We start from the raw sequence: 22,150 nt of genomic DNA, 5'->3' as shown, positions 1-22,150 counted from the left end.
GTTTTTCCCCTTACAGGGTTTCCACATACAAATATTTGTGTTGTGTTGTGGATGTTATTGTCTTTCTGTTTGGTGCATTAATCTTTACCAGCACTACAATTAACTGATATAACTGTCTACCAGCATTAAGTTTGGTTTACCAGTATTAAGAATTAAGTTTTGGTTAGGTAAATTTTGGTTTGAATTTATTGGAGAACTAATTCAACCCCCCTCTCAGTTGTCTCCGGGACCTAACAGTGAAGAAATCCTAACTGCCTAAATTTTGAATTGTCTTTTGGCGAGAAAACCAATCTATAAATATGAAGGCAAAAGACATTGTTAGTTGCTACTACTGAAGAGAAGAAATATATTGTGCTATTGCGAAGTGATTCAGTGTTGCTTCTGCATGTGAGAGCAAATCAACCAAGTTCTCAAAGAGTATTTAAGACAAGAGGGAGAATGAAGCAAAAAACTGATAGTGGTTATACCGGCAGAGAAAAAGTGAAGAGAGTTGCAGAGAAGGAAGCTAGTGGACCGATAGGATTTAGGATAGGTAAAGTGCATAGCAGTGAGGAGGAGATCCTACAGATAAAAAGAGTAGAAGAGGTGTATGAGTGGGCTTATCGACAAAGAAGCAGCAAGTGAAGAGCAGCAAGAGAAGTGAGTCGGTGTTACAGAGAAGGTATCTCACCGGCAAAGTAAGGTATATGAAATGGTTGCAAGATTCACTTGTACTAAGATAACTACTTTTGTATTTGAAGTTTACTTTAAGAACACTGAGTTGTATCTCAGTGCAGGGGTTGTAGCTCCTTGGGTAGGTTCCCTAAAGTTAGGATTTGTAGCTCCTTTGGGTTGTAACCCATAAAGTCAGGGGTTGGTGCTCCTTGGGTTGGTGCCCTAAACCTTGTAACAGTGGTTTCATTGTGAGGCAAGATTGGAGTAGTAGACTCCAACAACATTGCTCACCGAGGTTTTTCCAACATTGGGTTTTCCTCATATATGCTAGTGTTATGTGATGCCTCTTGTGTGTGATTGCATTTGTGTTGGTCTCCCCACTAACAGGTAAGTCTACATAGAGTTAGATCCATTAACTGGTATGCTCACAGAGGACAACAAAAGAGAAAAGTTTGAGAACCATTGACTCACCCCCCTCTTAGTGGTGCATTGTGTCAAACAAAATTAATATGGACTCCTCACAGTTAAGTAATCTTTTAAGTTCAATAATGAAACTCACCCAGTTTGATATATAAAGTATTTCATAGGTTTAGTATATAAAGATTATAAGAATATAGGCAAAGATGGGAAAGCAAAGATGGGAAAGCAAATAAAATATTTTTGTTTTATTTTAAAAATTCCATGATGTCAAATGTCTATTAATATGAAGATGACCACAATAACAAAATGATTGCAATAACTTAGGTTTGTTATATGTCAAAAAAAAATTCTTCATTGTAGAGACTTATGACATATATTGATTAAATATTGCATTATATGAGTAAAGGTAATAATGCATTAATATGTTTCATTTTTATTATAAGATTTATTAATAAAATATTATTTTATTTAAAATAATTTTCATTTATGTGAAGAGTTAATAGTGCAAAATATAGTTCATTCTTATTATTACTATTTGTCATTAGGTAAATTGTGTAAATCTTAATTATTAATAAATTAACTTTCTATCAATAATAATAATTTATTTATCTAATTTATTTGAAAGATAAATCTTATAATTTAATATGTACAATTTTTAATTTTTAATTTATAGCAATTTTTTTTCTTTAATTCTATTCACTAAAATCATTTGAGAGTTAATAAAATAGATTTCTTATAGTTGAACAATTTTGATGCCATTTTTAAAGACTTTTGAGTCAAATCTTCATTAGTTATTAATAGATTAACTTTCCACCCGTAGTAATATTTTATTTATTTAATTTAAAAAAACATAAATTTATAATTTAATAAGTAAAAATTTTAACCTTATATTTTATAGAAATTATTTTTCATCAATTCTATTGGCAAAAATACTTTGAGAGTTAAGGACATAGATCTCGCATATCTTAACAATTTTTATGACATTTTTAAATATCTTTTTAAGAAACTAAATGTCCTCCATTGTACATGATATTTTTTTAGTGTCTACAAAAAGCCCAATGAAGGAAACTTAAGGAACAAATGAAAAAATAAATAGCGTAAGTGAACAAGAAAGATATTTGTAAATTTATGAGTAGTTTGGGGATCTATGGAGCACTAGGCAAGATGTAGTAAATTAAATGAGGAAGCTACACATCAAACCATCTTACACTAATGAGAAAAAAAGATTTGTAATATTGAAACCCTATCTTGTTTTTTCTACAAACCCTTAGCTAGAATCAAGGGTATTAGCGTTGGAATCTATAGCAAAGAAACACACTACCTAATCTACATTTCATGGAGTCCACTTGCCATTGAAAGTCAAGCCAAATACAACAACACCTAACAAATATTCTAATGCAAGAGGTAGGCATCCAACTTTGAGGATCTTAATAAGTGTTGTGTTATGATAGGTTTGTGACAATGCATATCCCATAGGAGATACTTCTGGATGGAGAAGGTGGGTGCTTAAGTTGCATTATGACATGTTGTAAGAGAATATGCTAATAGTAGTCATTTATGATAGATTCTTTTACAAACATAATTGTTGTAGGCTATGATACATGTTAGATGCATAAGACCATCTGACATATCTCAAAATGGTAAATTTTAGTTTTCCAACTTAAGAGGTTTGAATAAGGAGTCATTTGGTGACATACATGTGTCATTTGCATTCTTTTTGGTAGCCAAAAAATATAAGTAAATTCTTTGCATGACCCCATATTTTTACTTCACCAAGAAGCTTCATCTTGAGTTGCATTTTTCTATAAAAAGTAGCCTTGGAAAGTATTATTCATGTTTTGTATTAGATGTAAAGTTTTATGCTACTAGAATTAATCTAGAAACTAGTATTGGTTAGTTTCAGACACCTATCAAAGAAGCCAAATGTTGATATTGTATTGTAAGAATTTGTTTAGTGGAATATGATGTACACTACTTTTGGAGTGTAGGGTTTTTACTTGAAAGAGTTTTCCCCAATGATATATATGTTGGAAGTATGTTTTGATGTGTTGTTATGGTTGTTGTTAACATCAAACTTGTTGTTCCAATTAAGTTTGAAATGTATGTGGTGCAAAGTTATCTTTATGTGTTGATGTTGCAATTGCTCTATTGATTGTTCTAGAAGTTTTAGACTCTAAAATTTGTTATTGATGTTGAGTATTATTGCTATATTTATTAGATATAGTTTTGGTGTCATGGATATGATAGTTGTATGGTCCAAAACCATTTTTGTGTTCTCTGAGTGTTATGGCATTGTTTGTGTCTACCTATGAGATTCTATGTTCATCGTATCCTTAGGTCTAGATATGATTTGTAGAAGACTATCTGATGTGCTATGGGTCTCACCCTAGTGTGTGGAGATCCAGATTTGAGTTATTTGTATTGGAGAGTTTTTTTATCATGGACTACTTAAATGGGTGTGTAGCATATGGATATGTTGTTGGTTATGTTTCGGTGATTGTATATCAGTGAATTGATCTTTGGAAGATGTGATTTGGTCCCATCTTTCTCCTAGAGTGGATTAGTGTGTGTATTTTTTGTTCAAGCTTTGATGATCTACCTTGTATATAAGGAATGTGTGTGTTTGAGTTAGATGTAGAGCAAAGATGAGAGTCCAAATGATATGGTGAAGAATGAAGATCAGAGGAAGTGTGAGTACTGGAGAACAGTTTTGTTCGAATGATATGCAAGTTGTATTGAGATTGTAGTAGACATATGAGATAGAGCATTGACAGGTGAAGTTTGACTTGTGTGTTGATCTTGGTTTCTTTATGTAGAGTTAAAGGACAACTTCATGATCAAGAGATCCTTATTTTAATATCATTTTGTATCTCACCCTAAGTGTAGTTAGCTTTAGGTTTTGCAAGTCCTCTTTTTGTATCTTGCCCCATGCATAGTTAGCCTTGCAATGGATGTTCAGAGAAATGAGCTCTATTCTTTGTAATCTAATATTCATAGTAGATGTATTTTTGTGAGTAGGTGCTTGTTGTGGTTTTTCCTTGTTCAATTTTTCCCATATAAATATTGGTGTTCATGTGTTAGTTATGTGTTGTTGATTAATTGTTTGCTTGGAGTGATTCACCCCCCTCTTAGTCTTTCCTTGGTTTCCTTTATATCTTATGTTCATTATGTTTATCTTTATGCATGTTTATTATCTCCTTGGGAATATGTTCCTTATTTTGTAATTGTTGTTGTTTTTTTTTGTTTGTTTTTTTTTAAGTTTTTAATTTGCACTATTTCCCCCACTAAACTGATGTTAGGAAGAATTTTTTATACCTTAGCTTCCTTTTGGTTGGTATCAAAGCTCAGCTAGTTTTGGTTCCATTGTTGGGTAATATTTTTTTTAATACTATTCTTGTTGGATATTGTTGGTCATTGTTGTTGCTAGGATATGTTGTTGTCATTGATGTCAAAATATTCCTATTTCTTTCTTCGGTGTGTTTGGGAAGATCTTATGATCCAATTTTTCAATTTTGTTTTGTTGATCATTGTTTTGTAGAGTTTGGTATTTCCTATGGTATATTCCAGTGTGATTAGATCTTGCACTGGGATTTTGGGATATTGTTTGAGATGGTCTTGTATATCTTCATTTTAGATGGATCATGATTTGGTTCTCTACAAGTTATCTTTATTCATGATAGTTTTTGATTGGTTGTGTTCTTGAGCTTTTAGACATTGACCGGTGAAGATTTGATAAGTGGTGGTGGTGCAGTTGTTCTTGATGTTTCTAACATGCTTGCTAGTGTTTCCTAGTGATTTCCTATTTGTTTTCGTGATCCATATTGATCGTTGTGTGATTTATTGATGGTTTTCATCAACCGGTGATGAGTTTCTTGTTATGCGATATTTTTGGTGGCGTAGCGTGTCCAGTTGATCTTGGCATGATGTTCGGTGGAGTTGACCATTTGGGAACTTGATTTAGGTCCATTTTATGCTATGTAAAGCATTGTATTGGTCTAGTGGTTGATCTTTGTATCATGTGATGTAATTTTATAATTGAGGGTTGAGGGTTTAGCTTACCTTATTATCAAGGTTGATGATTTGTATATATAGGTGACATGTTCATGTAATTTGGGTGTCGATGTTATGTCTGCATTATTAGAGAGAGGTTTATGTGTGAACAAGAGATTTATCCTTTGGTGTTGAGATTGAGGAGAGATTGGTGTTGCAGGGAAGACATTTGTACTTAGCTAGAATTGTAATCGGTATTTGACGATGCTATTCCTTCAGTTCATTTCTTCCAGATAGTAGTCTGAATCTTATTGTAAGTTAGTGAGACTTCCTTGAGGGTTGTAGCTTTTTGGACCATTATATTTGAGCAATGAGCTCTAGGCAGTGTGTGTGAATACATGTGCATTCCCCATTGAAATATTTTCACATACTAATGTAGAGTATCATCTTACTATGGGTAGGTTCCCACCATAGTTTTTATCTTAATCGAGTTTTCCATGTCAAAATCTTGGTGTTGTGCATTGTGCTCTCAATTTGCTTATCTTTGTTGTTACTGTAGTTTATCGGATCTATGCTTTGTGATTGTTTTATATTCTGGTGAAGATTAATTCACACCCGCCTTTTAGTCTTATTTCTTGGTTGTTGCCAACAATTGGTATTAGAGCTAGATCCTCTGGTAGAAGCTTAATCGCTTGAGGAGATCCAAGATGGTAGCTCAAGGTGTTATCTTTAAGAAGGGCAGTCCAAGTTTTGATGGAAGAAACTATGCTATATGAAATAACCAGATGGAAGTGCACTTGAAATTTCTTGGAGAAGACTACTAGAATATTACAAAGAAATCCTAGACTGTTCCTCAAAATGGACTAACTACTTCTGATGAGATTAAGGAAGATGACCATAATATTAGAGAGAAGGAAGCATTTCTTAGTACCTTAATAGATTCTGAGATGAGAAATGTAATGGGACTTCAAACCACACATGAGATCTGGGAGAAGCTTGAGATCCTATATGAAGGTGATAAATAAGTGAAAGTTGCCAAGTTGTAGAGCTTGAAAGGAAAATATAAGACATTGAAGATGGGCAATGATGAGAACATACACTTTTATGGCTAAGGTGACTGAACTTGTTCTCGGTATCAAATGTGTTGGTGTAACCATTGAGGAAGATGAAATTATTGTTAAGGTGTTGAGATACTTCCCTCCTTCTTGTAAAAATATGGTTGTTGCTATTGATGAGATATGTAGTGTGACTACAGTGACAAGAGATGTGTTGGTTGGAAAGCTTGCTACATTTGATATGAGTGAATTTGGAGAATCACATAAAAAGTCAAAGACATTATTTAGAGAATCTATATCTATATTTGGTAAGAAGATTATGATCCCGATGAATGCAAAATATCTAGATATGAAAGAGAGAGAAGAGAGATGGAAGAGAAAGAAAGAGAGCTAGATGAGCTTGAAACATTGATTTCCTAGAGATTGCCTAAAGGAGCTAGTAAGTATGATGAAAATTTTCCTTTGAAATGTTTCTCTTGTAATAAGATAGGACATTTTTCTTCTATATTCTCAGAGAGAGAATGGCTAAGTATGCTTGGCATGATAAGCACGAGAAGTATGATAAGCCTTACAATTCTAACCAAAAGTTTAGGAATTAGAAGAACTGTTATTACTCCGTTGATGAAGGTGTTAAAGATGAAGAATAATAAGGAGATGGAGTTGTGTTTATTACCATTGAAGAAGATAGACCTGTACCTATTGATTCCACTTGTTTCACTATTGAGGAGAAAACTTTAGTTGCTAAGGTTGAAGAGAAAGATGAATGGGTAATTAATAGTGTTTGTTCACATCTTCTGACCGTTGATAAAAGTAAAATTGTGAGCATGGAAATATATGATGATGGAATAGTAATATTTGGAGATGATAAAGCCTATGTAATTCATGGGATAGGATCTATTTCTTTTGATGGTAAGCATAACACTGATGATGTCTTGTATATTCAAGGTTTAAAGAATAATCTTTTTAGTGTTGGATAGATGGTTGATAAAGGTTATGATCTAAAATTCAAGGATGGAAAATGCAAGATCTTAAATGCCTCTGGTATAGAGATTGTATCTAGAACTAAGACAAAAGGTGACATTTTTCATTTAAATGTTGGTGAGAAAAGTTATTTGATTGCTCATATTGGTGAGAGTTGGTTGTGGCATAGGAGAATGTGTCATGTGAATTTTGATTCAATGATTAAGATATGTTTTGCACATGTTGTTAAAGATCTACCTAAGATTGTTAAGCCTACTAATCCAATATGTAAGGAAAGTCAGTTGGTAAGAAAACAATGATTTCCTTCAAGACCAAATGGTATACAACTGATGGATTGCTAGATCTTGTACATACTGACTTATGTGGACCTATAAATATTAGAAGTGTGTAGGGTGATAGATATTTTATGTGACTAATTGATGATTATTCTAAGATGATGAGGGTTGCCTTTTTGAAGGAGAAATCAGAACCATTGGACAAATTTAAGATATTCAAAGCTATGGATGAGATTGAGTCTGGGTTGAAGGTGAAGTGTCTAAGATCTGATAGGGGTGGAGAATTCTATTCTAGTGAGTTCAATACATTTTCTGAGATGCATGGGATCAAAAGACAATTATCTTCTCCTAGAACCCCTTAGTAGAATGTAGTTGTTGAGAGCAAGAACAAAACTATTTTGGATGTTGCAAGGACTATGCTAATTGAACGAAATGTTTCAAAGATCTATTGGAGAAAAGCCATTAGCACTTCTATTTACACATTCAACAAATTTCACATCAAAGGTGATACTGGTAAGACCCCTTATGATTTTTAGTTTGGTCATGTTCCTACTATGAGATATTTCAAAGTATTTGGTAGCAAATGTTATATCAAGAGAGATGAGCACATAGGAAAGTTTGATGCTAGAAGTGATGAAGGAATTTTCTTGGGTTATTCTACAAAGAGAAAATCCTATTTGTGCTACAATAAGAGACTAAGAAAGATAGTGAAGAGTACAAAAATGAATGAGTATGAGAACCATGGGAAAGAGACCAGAGCATGTAGTTATGATGATGAACGACATGTTGTTTTAGCTCATGTTCAGACTAAAGAGCCTAAGTAGAATGATCTAATAGAAATTGTTAACCCAAATGTTTCTCTTTCCGATGAAGGAGTGTAGGAACCTAAGAATCAAAACAATTAGAAGTCTCTAAGATATGCAAGATTGAATCATTCTAAAAATTAGATTATTGGTGATAAGAATAAAGGTATGATGACTAAAAGAAGGTTAGTTGTTGAAGAAGTATGTGTGATTTCTAAAGTTGAACCTAAAGATGTTGTTGAAGCTTGCAAAGATGAAAATTGTATGAGAGCTATGGAAGAAGAAATAAATCAGATTGAAAAGAAAAAAACTTGGGAAATTGTGCCTAGACCTAAGGATAAGAATGTTATTAGTACTAAATGGGTATTCAAAAACAAATTGAATGAATCTAGTGAAGTTGTTAGAAATAAAGAAAGACTTGTTTACAAAGTATATTCACAACAATAAGGAATTGATTATGAGGAAACTTTTGCTTTGGTTGCTAGACTTGAAGTTGTTATACTATTGCTTGTTTATGCTTCTTATAAAGATTTTAAGGTATATCATATGGATGTCAAATCTACCATTTTGAATGGTGATCTAGAGGAAGAAGTCTACATTGAACAACCTAATGTATTTTCACTACCAGATTATGGAGATATGGTATGTAAATTGAAGAAAACTCTTTATGGATTAAACAAACCCCTAGAACCTAGTATGCTAGATTAGATAAATATTTGTTAAAATTGGAATTTACTAAAGGTGTTGATAACAATAATATGTATTTTAAGATTGACAATGATAACATCCTGATTGTCGATTTCTTTGTTGATGATATTATCTTTGGAGGTGATGATGACTTGAGTATGAAGTTTGTCGATGATATGCAGAAAGAATTTGAGATGTCTATGATTGGTGAGATGAAATCTTTCTTAGGTTTGCAAATTTCACAAAATGGAAAAGATAAATTCATACCTCAAACTAAGTATGTGAAGGAATTCCTAAAGAATTTTGGGTTAAATGACTCCAAACTGGTTGCGAATCCTATGGTGATTGGTTGTAAATTTTATAAGAATGATGAATCTTAGAAAGCTAATAAGAGTTTGTATAGATCTATGGTTGGTGGACTACTATATCTTACTTAGACTAGGCTAGACATTATGGATGTTGTGTGTATGGCTGCTAGATATCAAGCTCATCCAAAAGACAGTCATGTCACTTCCATTAAGAGGATATTCAAATACCTCAAGGGAACTATAGATTATGGGTTGTGGTATTTGAGGAATTCTGATTCCATGCTATGTGCTTACACTGACGTTGATTGGCTGGGTAATATTGATGACCCGAAGAGCACTACCAGTGGAGAATTCTTTTTGGGTAAGAAATTAGTTTTTGTTAGATAGCTCAGATAACCAGTGGACAACTGAGAGGAAGGGGGGTGAATTAGTTTTCAACAGATTATATAACTTTAAGCATTAAAACCTTATTACCAGAATATATAAACCAAATATTGGAATAACATATATAGCAGTTAACCACAAATATAATGTATAGAATATTTATCAACCATCTGCAAATGATAACACCAATATTTGTATGTGGAAAACCTAGTAAAGGGAAAAACAATAGTGGGAAGCCTACCTACAGTCAGATAATACTTCTGTAGTAAGTATGTGATTACAAAAAGAGGTTCCTACACATGCAAGAAGGACAATATCCTAGGGTACATTTATCATCACAAAAGGAGTCTCACTGACTATAAAAGAAATATAGACTACAATCCAGAAAGAAGAGTGAAATGCAAGAACAACATCTCCTATGCTCGAGTACAATTCTGGTTGAGCTCAGTACTAGAGGTCTTAAACCTATTTTACAAACCTAATTAGATCACCTATGATTGACCAAAACCTCTGTATATGGTTACAACATTATTTGCACATAGAAAAACCCATGCCCCATGATCTACAAAGAGATCTTACATCATATCTACTAACCTAGGACCTAAACAATTAGGTCAGCCACCTAAAATATAATACAATAAATTCATAACATAAACCCACAATCCAATAATTGTCAAAGTCAGCCTGGGACCAAAACAATATAAACCAATCAATAAATCCAATTGGTAACACATCAGGATCATCCATCAACATGTTACATAAACCAGTTCATAACCTAGCAGAATAAGACCAAACCCAACATAGGTCGCTATAAACCAAATCCAACACCACAAATCAATAGGAACATGAACAAGATAACCAACAACATCCCATGAGCCATCTAGAATCTGCACTAACACCACTTATCAAGTACATCAAAAGATCTTCAACAAATATTTATCGGTAAAACCCTTACCGGTGACCAAAAGGCTTACTAGAAAAAATGATAGCTTCTAAGTCATGAAATCCCAAACCAACTCATCATGATAAAAATTTGAATAGCATGAATGATAGATCCAAACCAATTCCATATACCAAAGCATACCAAATCAATATCATAATCCAACCACTCTACCAGAACCTACCAGAAACCTTAAACAACCAAAACAACTAGTGTTGACATCAATGACAAAACAACAATACAAAACATAATCAATTCTTCCAAGTTATCAACAATCTCACCCTTTTGCATTGATGGAAATAGTATATGTGAAAAACATCCAAGTGCCAAGAAATGCCAAACAAGTCTCCCCTAATGGAAGATAGCCAACAATTTCCCCATAATGAAGTTTTGGACCAAACTCCCCGTGTGAATGATATCTATGTTAAGCTTTAATCTCTCCCCTTTGACTAATGTTATAGTTAAGCTTAGTTTTTCATATGTATATCTCCCCCACTTTGATATCAATGCAAAAAATTTGACATAAATATGAGAGATAAATCATAAATCCTTTGAACCACACAACTGACTACTCCCCCTGAGTAGTATCACCACCACATCAATCTAGAATAAATCGTATCTCTAATAATTTATACCGGATCGGTGCCAAACAACATCACTCAGGTCTCTACGGGAGGGGCAGAAACCCCCAATTTGTCTTTGAAGTACTCAAACGATTCTTTAGGAAAAGGTTTAGCGAAAATGTCTGCAATCTTCTCTTTAGTGTTCACATAAACCAATCTGACTTCATTTGATTCCACTTTCTCCTTCAAAAAGTTGTACTTGATAGATATGTGTTTTGCCTTAGAGTGAAATACTAGATTATTTGATATGTCAATAGCAGTAGAGTTATAACAGTGAATAACTACTGGTTCATTATACTCTATCCTTATATCCTTCAACATTTTCTTCATCCATAGGAATTTTTTATAGTTAGTAGCAGCAATAACATATTTAGCTTCAGTAGTAGATAAAGAAGTACATGACTGCTTCTTGCTGATCCATGAAATAAGTTTCTTTCCAAGAAAGAAAGCTCCACCAGATGTGCTTTTCCGTTCATCAACATCTCCAGCCCAATCTACATCTGTATATGCATAGAGTGTAAAACAATTATCTTTAGGATACTACAAATTGTTCTAAAAAATGAGAAACCCAAGTTCACCTGCAAACTATCTATGAGAAAGCTAATCTAAATCAATAAAATGCTTCGGGGCTTGGATAACATAACATAGGATCCTAATGATCCTCCTACACTTTAGGTTCTATAAGACCTAGGGGGGGACACCCTTTGATGCACAAAGTACAACTAGTTACAAACATATGGCATCAATAAAAGTAGATTAATCTCACAGGGCTCAACAACAAGGAGGTTACTGCAGATGGGATAGATCTACATTGATATCTCAACAAGATTGGAGCATGAGATAGGTGGAACAAACTAAACTCACAAACATAAAAGGAAATGGATATTTGATATTTTAAATCTCTGAGAATCCCCAAAATCTGCAAGACCAATGCCTTATCCAATGGCAAGGAGTCATACATCAAACTATAAATGGAAAACTCTATTGCAAATCCAATTTATTCATAAAGATATCCCTATATTAATGCCTAACATTAATACATTCTAAACTTCAAACAATGGATCATACATATCTAGACATTATCTTGAATCCAAAATGATTGCTCATAGAATTTAAACCCTTCCTTGAAGAGTACCTAAGAACAACCATTACACTCCCACATTGAGAAGATAATCCCAAACTCCCTTGAATAGTGGATTTATTGAAAACAAGAGAAAGCCTAGAGATAATCCAATAAACTATATACATGCCTTACATATATGTGACTTGCAATAGAAAACACTTATAGCAAGAAGATACTTTATTTCTTGAAAAGGGACTTTGTATTACAAATTTGACAAAAAACTCAGAAAATGGAAACCGAGATTCAGGAGCCTTTCTCACAAAAATCTTGAACCCTTACAGAATGAGAAGACCCTCAAATAAGAAGGCAGGGATGAAAAAATCAGATCTCATCCTCTAACAATAGCAACCACCCTATCCTTCGGCAATAACTGCTTTGCACACCATGGCCTGCAAAATATCCAATCTCTCTAAATGAAAACCCAATCTAAGATCTTGAGGAAACTACCCCAAAAATAATTGTCATGGGTTACACTTGACTGTAGAATCCAATTCCTTAGATTGAGAGCTTTCCAATGATATATAACACTCATATATCGAGCAAAAAAAAATCCCCCAGCCACCAATCTTTCTACAGGTCGGTTGTTTTAATTTTCTACTTGCTCACCATAGTCAAAAATCATACTTAAATCTTAGAATCTTGCTGCACAGACATTTGTCGTGCATCTCCTCCATGTGGCATCATCTAGTTGATTCGAGGCCCCTCTCTTACCACCTCAGCACCACCTGCGGCCACCGCCAGAATGAAGCCCTTTATTTCTTTCCTTGGCTCTTCTTTCCTTTATTTCCTTTGGACTGCGTTTCTTTCTATTCGGGCCCCACCACTTGGTCGCCAAGTCGTGACCTTTAGCCATTGAACATATTTTCATCATGACTTGGCGACAATTGTTGATCTTCTTTGGATCACTATCGATCTGTCCTGACTTGCCCATTCTTTACCTTGACTGAGCGACTTTCTCTATCACTTTCTCCTCTAGTGGGCCTAATACGTGGCACAACTTGATTTGCCTTTGGATCCATCTAGATGCCACTTGGACTTGCCACCTAGTCAGTCGCTATTTCGGATGTGATAACCATCAGGCATCTTCACATGGTTGTATAGCGATGGTCGTAGATCTTCCCTCAAGTTGCTCGATCCTTAATGCTTGGGCCACTTCCCATTTAGGGCACATGCTTTGTTGCCAAGTCGCATGGTATATTTAGTGATCAATTTCACATCGTGACATGGCGACAATTGTTAGATCATCTCACCCGACTGTTGATATTTCCAAACCTACTTGGACTTTACCTCAGCTAAATAGCTCTTGCTTATGCCACAGGGTCACCATGTGGCATCTTTAGATTCACTCTCTGATCTACCTAGACTCCACCTGTTGAGTTAGGCCTGCCACATGTCAACCTCCAGTTCACCACCTAATCTACCTGAACCACCAAGTCATCTCCACCAGACCCATCACCTCCTTTGGTTTATCTGGCATAAGCCTTTCGACCAAACTTCCTCTTCGGCTAACCATTTTTGTGTCTCATCAAAACCCCATTTTCATCGATGCTTTCACCTTTTTGATGAAACCAATTGAAATCTCCTCAATGTGCCCTTTGTCAATGGATATGAGCACTCGATGAACTATTTTCTCATCTTATCGAAATATTAATTTCATCGACACCTTTCATGTCGATGAAACTCATGCCTTCAGTGAGTCCACTTTGGGATCTATCGAAAACATGGTTTGCTCGACATTCATCTGCCATCTATTATGCTGCATCATCACTGCTAGATCTTCCACGTCATCAACTACATGTCACTATATGGCACCTCATGATTTTCTTAATGCTTACTCACCTTTTCGATGAAACCAATTGAAATATCTTCAATGTGCCCTTTGTCGATGGATCCGAGCACTTGGTGAACTATTTTCTCATCTTATCAAAATATTAGTTTCATTGACACCTTTCATGTCGATGAAATTGATGCCTTTAGTGAATCCACTTTGGGATTTATCAAAACAACGATCTGCTCGACACTCATCTGCCATCTATTCTGTAGCATCATCACTACTGGATCTTCCACATCATCAATTGTGTGTCACTACGTGGCACCTCATGATTTGCTCAATGCTTACTCACCTTTTCAATGAAACTAGTTGAAATCTCCTCGATGTGCCCTTTGTCGATGGATCCGAGCACTCGGTGAACTATTTTCTCATCTTATCAAAATATTAGTTTCATTGACACCTTTCATGTCAATGAAACTGATGCCTTTAGTGAGTCCACTTTGGGATCTATCGAAACCATAGTCTGCTCGACATTCATCTGCCATCTGTTATGTCACCTCATCACTGCTGGATATTCCATGTCATCAACTATGTGTCACTATGTGGCACCTTGTGATTTTCTCAATGCTTACCTTGGTGCCACCTGGCTTGCCAGATCATCAGTCGCCAAGTCACGACTGTTAACAACTAAGCACTTTCATCTTGTAGTATAGTGACCATCATTCGATCTTGTGCAACTTGCTCACTATTTAATCCTCCCTTTTGCTGCAAAATTAAGCCACTCTAAGATGCATGCGCACGCGGGGCCCACTACTTTCTTTGACCGGCCATTTGCCAAAATTGCATAAGCTTTGACACTAAGGATGTGTGCGGCTGTGCACTTGAATACTGAAATGATCCTCCTTGTGGCCAATGTGGGATAAAAGGTTTGCCTTAGCCTTTTCCAGTGGGTCCCACCACTTAGTCGACATGTCGTGGTTGTTAACCATCAAGCACTTTTGGATTGCAGTATAGCAACAGCCACAAGATCTAAAGAAACTTGCTCGATCTTTAGGAAGCCTGACAGAGACATAGGAAAAACATAAGACTTAGGCATAAATTAAAATTATCAGAACCCACCCAGGCATAGACATAAAAAGGGGCCCCCTCTTGACGACACACAAACCCTTCCACATAAGTGAAAAAAGGCGATGAGAAAAGACCACGAATATAAAAGAAGGGGCATTTTTGAACCATGAACCATGAACCGATTTGCAAATGGTTCAAAATAGACATAACACACTCTCACTTGCTCATTAAAAATATTACAAAGCCACGACACAAGAAAGAGAAATGATTGAACCTTGAACCTTGAACCCAAATGTTTTAAGGGTTCAAGTTCAACATGAATTACAACAATGCGCTACATAGGCTTAATTTTCTAAATTCCTTCATGAAAAAGGAAAAACCCAAAACCCTCAAAATTTTATATGTCCCAACACAAACCATATTCACTTGTTCCCTGCAAATACCTAAAAATCCTTTTCACTGCACTCTTATGATTCTCTCTAGGATCACTCTGATATCTTGATACAATACAAACTGCATTCATTATATCCGATCTAGTTTGAGTCAAATATAACAAACCTCCAATCATATACTTGTACCTTGTAGGATTTACTCAAGTAGATACATCTTTCTTTGTCAATTTCTCACTTGTAACCATAGGAGTACCAACTAGTTTAGAATTTTCCATACCAAATTTCTTCAACAACTCTCTAGTATACTTAGTTTGACAGATGAAGATACCTTTATTAGTGTAATTAATCTACAAACCTAAGAAAAATTTCATCTCCCCAATCATAGGCATCTCAAATTCATTCTTCATATTGTCAGAAAATTCCATACACAACTAAGCATCACCTCCAAATATGATATCATCAAGAAAGACTTCAATAATCAATGTCATCATTAGTGCTCTTATAATAAAAGTTATTATCAGCATTACCTTTAATTAAACCAAGATCTTGTTAGACAGTTTTGTAGACACCTAAAAGTTGCACAATGAATTAAGTGAGTTTTATTCATTAAATTATTCTTAATTCTTCCTATTAATTAAATTAAGATTTAATTAATATACCCTTTTTCTATCTAAGCCATTTAACTAAATACCCTCCCTCTAGACATTTTAATTAAAATTACATTTAATTAAAGATATCAATTTATCCCCTTTCCCATTTTAATTAAATCTACATTTAATTAAAATCTCATTTGCATTTAAATAAATCTAAATTTATTTATAAATCCCCCCACTTGCAAAATCCTACAAATGCAAGTTGCAACTAATTGAAATAAAGCAATTTATTTTAATTAATTCTATTTTCCCTCACCCACTTGCATTCTCCTACATCTCCCACTTGCATCCTAAATCCTATTCCTAATTCTTCTAGAATCCATCTAATTCTAATCAATTAGCCCAAACCCATCCATTATCCCTTTTCCCTAAATTGAGGAGGTCACATCTCAAATTTGGAGTAAAGTCTTCAAAAATCATTAAAGCCTTTATCCAACTTGTTGAATACCCCCAAATTTGGAAGGACTCTTACAAATTTGTCCACAAAGTCTTCAAACCATTAATGGTTAACTCAACCCTCTTACATGGTTAGAGACTTTTTGCCTAACTCAACCTCCATGTAACCCAAGGGTCTCATCAAGCATTCATTGCTTTGACCATGGTTATCCCTTAATCATTTGCACAATAGTTTATCCTTTGATTAAAACCTATTCCAATGGGTAATCTTAACTTAAGCTTGACCCTTACCCTCTAGATAACCATGAGGTCTTCTCAGGAATTTAATGTCTCCAGCCCCTTTTCTCAACCAATCTTATGTTGACATTTGTCACCATTTCATTGGTGCCAATTGCAAACATGGATTCCCAACTTTCAAACTTAACCTTTGATTATATCTTTCAATCCTGACCATCCATTGCCCTATTTTTGCTATAAATAGAGCTCTCATTCCTCCATTTTAAAATCAAGTCTTTGTGCATCAAACTTATAGTCTCATAATATTAAGCATATTATCTCTCTTTGATAGAATAGCATGTTAGATCATTTTGATAGCATTCTAATCTTAGATATATCATGTTAGCTTCATCTTAGTATCATTTTCATACTAGTTCAAGCTTCATATCAATATCTTGCATCCTATCATCATCTAGTTTCATATCTAAATCATCACTAGGATCTTGGTTGCATTCCATTTAGATCTTAGAATCATTTTAACTCGTTCTTTAGGTTGTCATCTTAAAGAATCAAGTGCTCTTCCAAGCTGAGAGCCACCTTGAATCTTGAAGATCCTTGGAGATAGAGGAGCATGGAACGATATTAAAGAGTTTAGATTCTTTTTAACTTGCTTTGTTTGGATTTCTAACCTCTAATGCAATGTTTCATGTGTGTGTTTGAATTGTTTTCTCCTCTTGTAGGTTGATACCACATTTTTGACATACAAGTTCAAATAACCAGAAGAAAACTAAGACCGGGGGGGGGGGATGAATCAGTTGTCACAGATTACCGAAACCTTAAGCATTTAAAACTTTAATACCGGAACCCAAAATATTTATACCGAAATACTTAAACAAAATACCAAAATAGAAGTTAAACCAATTAAGCATAAACAACAATCATAGAATAAATACCATCCACATGACACAAAGATTTATAAATGGAAAACCCAGTAAAGGGAAAAACCATCGTGGGAAGCCTACCCATAGTCTGATAATACTTCTACAATAAGTATCTAAGTTGCAATTGAGGGGCCTACACTTGGAGGAAGGCCAACAACCTAGATCACACTTCTCATCACAAAAGGAGTCTCACTGACTACATATAAATCTAGACTACAATCTAGAGAAGTGTTAAACTGCAAAAGATAGCATCTCCTATTCTTGAGTACAATTTTGGTTAAGCTCGATACCCGAGGAATAAATACTCTTACATAAACCCAGTTTGATCTCCAATGATCGACCAAATCCTCTACCTAAATGATATTACATTATTCCCACATTACATCCCTTGACCATAACCATAGAATGATCCACAATAAAATTTTACATCTATATATACAAACCCTTGACCATAAATAATCAGGTCGGTCAACAGAAAATAAACCAATTATATAATTACAAAACATGTCAGCCTTAGACCAAACAAATATTATCCAATATTAAGACATCCTGAAAACATTTTGAGAATTCCAATTCATATGTTACATTAAACTAGTCCATAACCTAGACCAACCAGGACCCAATATAGGTCCACATGCTACAACAATGATCTCCATCTGTGAAGTCTTGAACATGATCACCAACAACATCCTGAAACTCTAGGAGATTCTGCAACAACACCATTTATGCAATTCATCAAAGATATTCATCAAAAGCTCTGTCAGTGAAACCCTCACCAGAACCAGAAGCCAAGCTTCCAAGAAAAAAGGATAGCATCTGATCACCAGACCAAAACTAGTTGACTGAATATGCGCATGAGTATCATGAATAAACCCATTCCATCACAAAACTATATCAGAGCCTACCAAATCATGTAGAATCCAGGTCAACTAGAAACCACTCAACCTACCGAGACCAAAAGGGTGTTGATAGAGCATCCAAACAACAAGTGTTGGCATCAATGACAAAACATCAATGCAACGCATAATCAATTCTACTAAATGGCCAATAGGTTCCTCTTTAATAAGCTTAACCACTTGAGGTAGATCTAGAGTTTTGAATGCTATGTTTGAAGAAGAGCTAAATTATATGGACTATTTAGAACAATTTGATTAGGATTATATTGAAGGAATTTTTGATATGGAAGGAGAGATAATATTTTCATTTGTTGATCTAGATGAGTGCAGAGACAAACAAAAGAAGGAAGTAGAGAATATTTCTTTCTTAAGAAGTTTATTTGACAAAGGAAAGAAGGATATTGAAGAATATGAAACAAAGATTGATGAAATTTCCAAAGAATGTTCAAAATTAGAAGAAGAAGTGATGAATCTGAAAAAGGAACTCAAAGATGCTAAAGATTAGATTAGTAATGGCCTAACCCCGAAAGGTGGAAAGAAGATACGAAAATATGTTTTGTATTTTTAGAATAATGTAGAGTTTGATGAATGTTGATAAAGATAACAAGAATTTTAGAAAGTCACAAATAAATGAAGAATGTTGCTAAAGATAACAAGAATTTCAGAAAGTCTATGGTGAACTAGAGACCTCCTCCTACATCTTCCGAGTATTTATCATTCAAAGGAAACTTTTTTTCATGTAATCAAGTAGGACACAAAGCAAATGAGTATAGAAATCTGATAAGGGGTTATTATTTCAATGAAAATTTCCATCATTGCAACAAGTTTGGGAACAAGGATAGAAAATGTAGAAGAAGAATGAATATAAATAGTTATCTCAGATATTTCAATGGATATTTCTATGTTTGCAATGGATATGGGTACAAATCTAATGAATACAAAATAAATAAATAACTTTAGAAGAAATGAGAATGGGAACATGATGTAGAATGGTTCGTTATGTTGTAACTATAATGATATTTGGCATATTGAAAAATTCTATAAAAGCAGTAAAGGAAATACTATCGGTTCAAAGAGTGTAGTGGATTCTAAAGGAAAAGGAAAATTATTTTGGGTGAAGAAATTTGAAGAGAAGAGTAAAGGGAATGTTGAAGGTGGTTCAACATCCACTATGAATGTATTTCCCTCTTCTATTAATTGACTTAGACAACAAGGTCTAAGGAAAATCCTTAATGAAAACATCTTTCTACCCATCTTGGTTAAATTTTGGGTTTCCTCTTAGGATGGTAGATGTATGTGATGATTTTCTTTAGGTTTGGAGCATATCTTGAGGTCCAAATCATGTTCTTGATTGTTCAACAAATAGTGAATTAACTTTTCAAAAACCTAACTCATGAGTATTTATTTCTACAATTATAATCATTTGAGAAATTAAGAAGAGTGAAGGAGTGAATTCAAGTGAAAGTTTGATAAATTATGCAAAATAGTGATTTGGTAGGATGGCAAACATTGTAAGTATCAATGACAAATATAGATCTAAATATGGATTGAAACCATTCGTTCTGATAAATGTAGATTTTGTTGGAGCATTTTCTATTGTTGATGACCATGTTATTCACAAGGAAAATGTTTTTATTATATTTATCTTAATCTAGAAGAATATGATCATGAGAAGATAAGACCTTTTAGAGAGAATTATTTGACTAACAATTGGAAAAGGTTGAAGACTGAATTTTACAACTTAGGGAAAAGGGATTTTAACACTTTGAATTTTTTCCAATGATTAACAATAAAGAATTTATAAGAATTGGTCTCAATATAATTTATGGTGATTTTATCTGGCTTGACAAACCACATTTGATTTTGAAGTAGGTGCTATAGATTGTGATGGGGTTGTACATGATCAAAGAAATACCAGTGCTAAAATTAGTAAAGAATGTTGAGGTTTATAGTTTTACCGAGGTAATCTCAGATGAGAGAGCATTAAAGATTGATACTATCAAGGATGTGGATGTTAGGTATGCGACAATGTGGATATCTCACATTTTATTACAGAAACAAGGAAGGTCCTTGTGCATCTATCGGTACATATGTGGCTTATTAGATGGTTAAGAAGAATACAAAATATGATCTGTGTGAGATTATATGGTGATAATTTTTTGACAAAATCAAAATGTCAAATAGTTAGATGTATCCATTCCAGTATGGTTGTTTTATTGTCTATTTATCTTTCTATTTTTTGAATGTATTGCATAGTGTTGAAAAAGTTGCATAGAGAAACAACATGACAATTCAGTCATAGATTAAAGTTACTTAGATGGATTGGATGATAATTTAAAATTGTGTAATAATTTATTTGAGAAGCTTAGACATAATTTGATTTTGAGGAATTAGATTCCTCATAAAAGTTATAGATTGGTATAAAAATCACACTGTATTTTTAGCAAACAAATATTTAATTACTTTTCGGAAGTTGTGGTACTAAGAGTTTCGTGGGTAACTCTATTACCTTATGAAGTGTCTGGAGATGAATGTATGAGATTAGAAAATTTTTTATTGAAAATGTCTAAGGATTTGAATTTAGAAAGGTTGAAACAAAAGAAGAGATTATGGGAAGCTTCAGAATGATGAAGTTTGGGAAAAGAGTGAAGAAATTAAGGAAGCTATATGCGAAGGCTTCTACCTCTAGCTCTAAAGTTTAGAAGAGTGGAAAAATGGTTTTGAAGAAGAAGGGAATTGAGCCAATAGCTATTGACACTAGTGATGAAGAAGAGGAGATGAAGGTATAACAAAATATTTCTTAGAGTGAGGAAGTAGAGAAGGAGCAGAGAGGTTCTCATGAAGTAACCAATGATGATGAACATACAAAAGAAAAGGTTCTTCAAATGATCAGGAAGCCTAGTGGAGTATAGACTATGGGTAATTCGTATCACAACCATGTTTCTTCTAAGAAATAAGTTATTGAAAAATCATTTGTGAAGTACTTGGTTTAGAATAATTTGGTTGCTACTGATGTTGTTAACCTTTCTCTTGAGGAGCTTGTAGATATACTTGTAGAAAGAATGGCTAAACGAGATCATAGTGGTGCTATGGAAGGATTTGCCACAACAAATCTGTGAGAAAGGATGATAGAAAAAGTGTAATAAAACACATTAGGTGTTAATTCTTAATTTAATGAATTTCATTAAATCAATGAAGTTTGTTGAAATGGTGTATGAATTATGTTTAAGCTGACCTATTTCCATGCAAAAGTTAAAGGATGAAATTGATTGATTTGAGTTTCAGATAGTGGAAATGGCTAAGAATTATAAAGTCTTCATAGGTGTTAAAGGTAAAGAAAGAGACTAGGATCACAAATTGTGTGATTAGCTAGCTTTGAGAAGAAGACAAAGAGATGATTACATGAGGATGTTTGGTAAGTTGTGGGCTGACATGGAGCTAAAAATTTATTCCTACTTAATATTGTTAGAGTGGGATTCTTTCTATTACCACTTTATGCCTAGAATGTATAAAAAATTAGGTTGAAGAAACAGTTTAAAGATATATGGTTGGGTAAATCCCAATGATTTTTTGT

General features: G+C 34.1%; 1 protein-coding gene across 3 annotated transcripts in view; it reads left to right on the top strand.

Annotated features, from left to right (window-relative positions):
• The window catches only part of LOC131068396 (immune-associated nucleotide-binding protein 11-like), a 91,496-nt gene that overhangs the window by 14,912 nt on the left and 54,434 nt on the right, over positions 1 to 22,150 (top strand). Inside the window, exon 3 of one of the 3 annotated variants that reach the window (XR_009112007.1) lies at positions 19,697 to 19,711. The exons of 1 other annotated variant lie outside the window; for it this stretch is intronic. Coding sequence is in view for 1 of the 2 variants with exons in the window: in XM_058003579.1 (XP_057859562.1) it covers positions 18,897 to 19,081 (185 nt within the window). In the remaining variant the exon portion in view is untranslated. Of the gene's footprint in view, positions 1 to 18,896; positions 19,098 to 19,696; positions 19,712 to 22,150 lie in introns of those variants that run through there. One more of the 3 variants, XM_058003579.1, reaches the window with a different exon arrangement.

Source organism: Cryptomeria japonica, chromosome 3, assembly GCF_030272615.1.
Source record: "Cryptomeria japonica chromosome 3, Sugi_1.0, whole genome shotgun sequence".
NCBI classification, from domain to species: domain Eukaryota; kingdom Viridiplantae; phylum Streptophyta; class Pinopsida; order Cupressales; family Cupressaceae; genus Cryptomeria; species Cryptomeria japonica.
Note: the sequence above shows the minus strand (reverse complement) of the source record. Positions and strands in the feature narration are given on the sequence as shown.